We start from the raw sequence: 5,209 nt of genomic DNA on the forward strand, positions 1-5,209 counted from the left end.
CGCTCTTTTTCCTTAAATAGAATTGAAAGGGCAGAACATAAACCCCACATACTATACTTAAAATGGAACAATCTAAGAATTTGAAAAACACTACTTATGTAATGTTAGTAATTACCACAGGAATTAAGGAACCTGCATTCAAGTAAAGGGAAGGGGGAAACTACAGAAATAGAAAAAAATAATGGAATTTGTGAGAAAAATTAAGATTCACTTTTTCCTTTCCTGTCCCCTGTGGAAGCAGATATTGAGTATGTTTACACAGACAGGTTCTTTGGAGCACCATTTCAGAGAAGTGACTGAGTGAAAATATGATAAACAACTGCCATACATGCCAGGCAAGGATTTTAAAGGCCCCCTTACACACAAATGTCATCAATATGCATCTGTGAAGAGCAGAGACCACTCGGGAAAGCAGTAGTTGAGAAGACCTTTCTGCCCAACACATGGTTTAAGAATTCCCGTAGTACCTAACGTGGATATGAATAGCTTAGAAACCACAACCGATCCTTTCAAAACACAACTTCTGGCCTTGAATTGCCATGCACTTTGCACACGATCTGAAAACTGAGCAGGCATTACTATCTTACTGTGCACCACAAGAACAGAGGGATAATCAGGTCAGAAGCAAAGCATCTCTTATTTTTCTCTTCCTACATGCCCCACACTGGTATCACACAGAATACCATCATACTCTTACACTCCTTCTAACCTGCTAAGACTAACTCTGAGTTTGGAGCTCCAGCTGCCTGTCCTGTCCCTGACCGACGGAGCTCTGATGGCACGTGCTGCCATCAGACACGCTTCATCTGTGGACACAGAGGGGCTAAGGAACCAAGCTGAGCTGGTTCATACCGCCCAGAAGCACTCCCCAGTACTCTGTCAGCCCGAGAGGTCACTTTAGTTTCTTCAGTGTACTACTACAATTTTGCATAAATGGCAATATGGGCTTTAATTGTAAGTCAGTACTTGGCTGCATTTGTACAACAGCATTAACTGCTGACTTTGCTGCACAGTTCTGTCAGGCCCCATGAGTTTTTGTTCTTTGGTTTGATTCTACACTGAGTATTACTAGACCACTGGTGATAGCTGTGGTCAAACACTACGACTGCACGGAGCAGCTGATAATGACCTCTACTGCTACAGTCTTTAGTGGATTTTAGGCATGATAAAGGTTGGAACTGGACATAAAGAACACATTTGGACCAGCAATCTTCAACTGGCAGAAGAAAAGTAGTCACATCCAGAAGCACACATCTGCCCAACCACTGCTTTGCAGAGGTGTAAGCATCCCCCATACTGAGTACTGACGACCCAGGCCCTCAGATCTGTGATGATTTCTTAAGGGACATGCTGCTTAGTCATGTTTTTCTCCCCTTATCAGTACACACCTTGTATGGAACATCACAACATAGTAACACGTCACGTAAAATCAAATACTCCCTGACTTATTTTTTCGAATGTTCACTGCCTTTTATTTCAGCCTATGTCAAGGTCTCAAAACCAACTGGCATTTCTTGTTTTTGACAACCAGAAACACTCTAAATCAGAAGAAAAAAGTACCACCTACAGATATTTAAGTGGCAACATACTTGCAGTTATGATTAAAAATGCAAACCTTAACCATGCTAAGTATCATGAACATATTTACTTACACAGATTACTATTCCTAGCTGAAATAAACATTTACTATTCTATTAAGAGTAAGAACATCATTTCAACACTGGATCATACTATACAACCATTTAACCTGACATCCTGTTTTCCTACAGTGGATCAGTATCCTTCTTTCCAGGAAAAACTAAGGACTCTGAAGTGACTATTCAATTATTGGCTTCTTGCTCAGAATCACTGAAGATGGAGGTTATCTCTTGAGATCATCTAGCCACCACCGCTGTGTGTGTGCTGTTCCAACACCATCATCCCCACCAGCAGCATCAGCTACAGCAGACTGCAACTCCACGAGCTACCTGTCTAACCTGTGCCAGTGCAGTGTTCAACCATAACCCTCAAAGTAAAAAAGTTAAAAGAGCATTTCCTGTACTTCAGCTTGTGCCTACTGCTTGTCTTGCCACTACCATGTATACAAATGAAGCTATACAGACAGGCACAAAGACACTGCTCTTCTACAGATCACTGCAGAACGACACCACGGAAACGTTGACTTTCATAGGTTAATACTCACCTCTGCTTTTTTACGTGCCTCCATGGCTTTCATAAGCATCATATGTTGTCTTCTCCTTTCTCGTTCCTATTGAAGCAGGTGAGATTAGAACAAAACTAATCCACATTTCCAAATCAGTAAAAAAGCTGAGTAACAAATTTAGCATTAATAGACAAGTCACAGTAAATACTAAATATAGGACAAGAATGGCCAAGTCTGTGCATGTTTTAGTTCAGGTTTAGAAAGCAAATACAAGAACAATCAAAAGCAAAAAGGTAAAGCAATGAACATGGAGACAGTGTAAAAAAGAAGCATACAGATTTACTTATGGTCAGTTGTGATGCTCCTTCATAAGCTGGCAGAACAAAAAGCATAATGGTTGGCTGGAACAGGTCAGTTACCTTACATCTGCTATTACGGAACTTGTAATTTACTTCTTCAATAGCCAATTCAGCAGAAATTTCAAACTGTTCATTTTCAAACATCGCAAATATTAACATTTTTGTAACCAAGCAACAAATGAATATGATTTCCTCAGCTCTAGATCAGTTTTAATCAAGCTGGAGGTGGCGCATATACATACGCAATGACACCTGATGCTTTACTCATGATTTACTGATGCCTGTCCCTCAATAAATTATGTCAGGAACTTCAAATGCATTAAGGAGCTGCATTCTAGAGCAGTAAGTATGGGGTTTTGCCTTAAAAGCTGTAGAGTAAATCTTGGCCCCAGTAAAGGCTATGGGAATTTTATCATCTAATTGAGTGTGGCTAGGATAACATTCTAATTTTTCATTGCATACTTATAGCATACTTATAACATTACGTATTTACCACTGACTTGAAAACTGATTTCCTCAATACCTTACAAACTTAGGAAAGCCATCATTCTGATTTCCAAAATAGGTTCACTCACATTGTACTTAAAATATCTGGATTAAGTCACCGTGAACGGGACACGGCCTGCAAAAGCTATCCAAGTGACTACCTATTAATTTTGCATTAATTATTCTCTGATTTTACACGGTAGTCCAATTTCTATTGGGACATCAGCAAAATAGGTTTCTGGTTAAAAACCTCATTTATTTATTGCCATGTTCAATTTATACACATGTTCAAGACATGTAGTTCTTTTCCCCTAACAGACAAGACAAGCAGATGTATGCAATGCACTGTGCTGTAAAGCCATGCAGCAGTATGTAATATGACAGCAGCCAGTGCTACATTTTATGCATTGCTATGACAACCATATCACAACCAAATCACAATGCGGTGTTAGATGTACAAAAATAAACATACCCATACCATATCTAGTCTATGCCTCTCCAACTCCTGGCAGAAAGAGTTGGCACAACATTATGAAACAGAAATCACAAAGTCATAAAACCACTTTATAATCCCCCAAAAGACCCCAAAACCAAAGCAAAGCAATACATCATAAGGTGAAAGAAAATCTGTGCAGGAATCAAACCCAGAAATTTTAAAAGGGTGTATTTCCAAAATTTCCCCTCCACCCCCGGCCCCCACCATATAGCTTAAGTGGTAGTTCACAACTGGCATTCTGTCTTGGGTCCACGGGATGTATACCAACCTGGTGTTTCAGAAGAACAGCTTGCTGCCTTCGCATCTCTTTTTCCTTAAAATTAAAGACCACAAGTGTATTTAGAGTGCCTACCAAAATTTACCTAGCAAGCTGCACAGTTTTGCCACGCTGAAACAGCACATCTGAATCCCACCACCCATACACCAACCACAGAGGAGCACACAGAGTATACATGGCAGCACATCTATTGAGTTGCAGGTTCCACGATAAATTACACCAAGAATGCCAAAGCAGTAACAGAAGCACATAGATGAACTGTATTTTCTGCTGGTTGTAAGGGTTCCATAGTCCTGTACATACACAGCCGAGACAAGGCTACGCTTCTTGAGAAGGAACTACGTTTTTTGATACAGTGTGCTTAAAAGAATATTGGGAATAACATTAGTGCACAAGCACATGAAGTTATTCAAATGTCATCAGCAAAACTCATGGTAATGGCACAAAAGACTACTGCCTGTGCATTCACGTGTGTACACATGAATTTCTGCCTCTTTGTCACCCATACACAAACTTCCCTCTGTTTATGCTTCATGTATTTACATAAATACATGTGCCCGGTGCCCATGTTATTCATATGTCATCTCTATTTACAGTTTCATTATCAATTAATATTCTTCCAAGATTACTGCTTTTATACATCAACATGTATTATGGACAATAAAACAGATTTTGTTTTAGGAACTCCTCTAAACTAACCTTTATCCGTTTTTCGGCCTCCAATAATTTGGCATTTGCTGCTTCTTCCTTCTTTTTCTTTTTTGCCTGTGCATGCAAAACAGGTCACACAACAGTACCATCACAACTGAAAATAATCTGACTAGCAATAAAGTTACATCCATTTAAGCATTCAGAACATCACCACACATCACATACGTTGCAATAGATTTCTTTCTCAACATAGCTTTCATATTCAAACAGTTTATAATTCATCTGCTTTTCAAAAATTAAGTCAGAATTTCAAAATTGCTTCACTTGGCTATTGTAACTAAGAAAGAACATATACACATAAATGATAAAATACAAGTGGCAAAGAGATTACCATTGATTTTTCCATGAATGGAGACTTGAAAACTAGCAACCTATCTTTACTGGCATACTAGCAAGCAACTACAGTGCAGCAGTGTACGCTAGCTATCCACTGCCCTTCCTACAGAGCAGAGCATGGAGCTGCTTCAACATGCTGTCTTTGCAAACTTCTTTTGCAATAAAGGAATAGTTAAGCTGTTAAATTTAGCACATGCAAGACTATTGGTGTAGAAATTTGTGAACTCAAGTGACCATTTGGAAGATTAGAGTTGAAGATAAAGATTTGAGTTGCAGGTAAAGATTTTTAAAGAAATTTATTTTAAGACATTTTTGAACTGGTCTTTGGAAGTCCAGGTTTTCACAGCTGTTATATTTAGTTGCATTCCCAATTGCACGTGTGACTGTTAAAATACAACACT

General features: G+C 39.0%; 1 protein-coding gene across 1 annotated transcript in view; it reads right to left on the reverse strand.

Moving 5' to 3' along the window:
• The window catches only part of BAZ2B (bromodomain adjacent to zinc finger domain, 2B), a gene marked incomplete at its 5' end in the record, with an annotated part of 51,662 nt that overhangs the window by 26,914 nt on the left and 19,539 nt on the right, over positions 1-5,209 (reverse strand). The window contains 5 exons of the mRNA XM_008944834.1: positions 1-11; positions 2,183-2,248; positions 3,467-3,493; positions 3,753-3,797; positions 4,461-4,526. The exon at positions 1-11 is cut by the window's left edge and continues 145 nt beyond it. Coding sequence (XP_008943082.1) covers positions 1-11; positions 2,183-2,248; positions 3,467-3,493; positions 3,753-3,797; positions 4,461-4,526 — 215 coding nt within the window. The remainder of the gene's footprint in view (positions 12-2,182; positions 2,249-3,466; positions 3,494-3,752; positions 3,798-4,460; positions 4,527-5,209) is intronic.

The sequence above is a fragment of the Merops nubicus genome, unplaced genomic scaffold (genome assembly GCF_000691845.1).
Source record: "Merops nubicus isolate BGI_N331 unplaced genomic scaffold, ASM69184v1 scaffold20397, whole genome shotgun sequence".
NCBI classification, from domain to species: domain Eukaryota; kingdom Metazoa; phylum Chordata; class Aves; order Coraciiformes; family Meropidae; genus Merops; species Merops nubicus.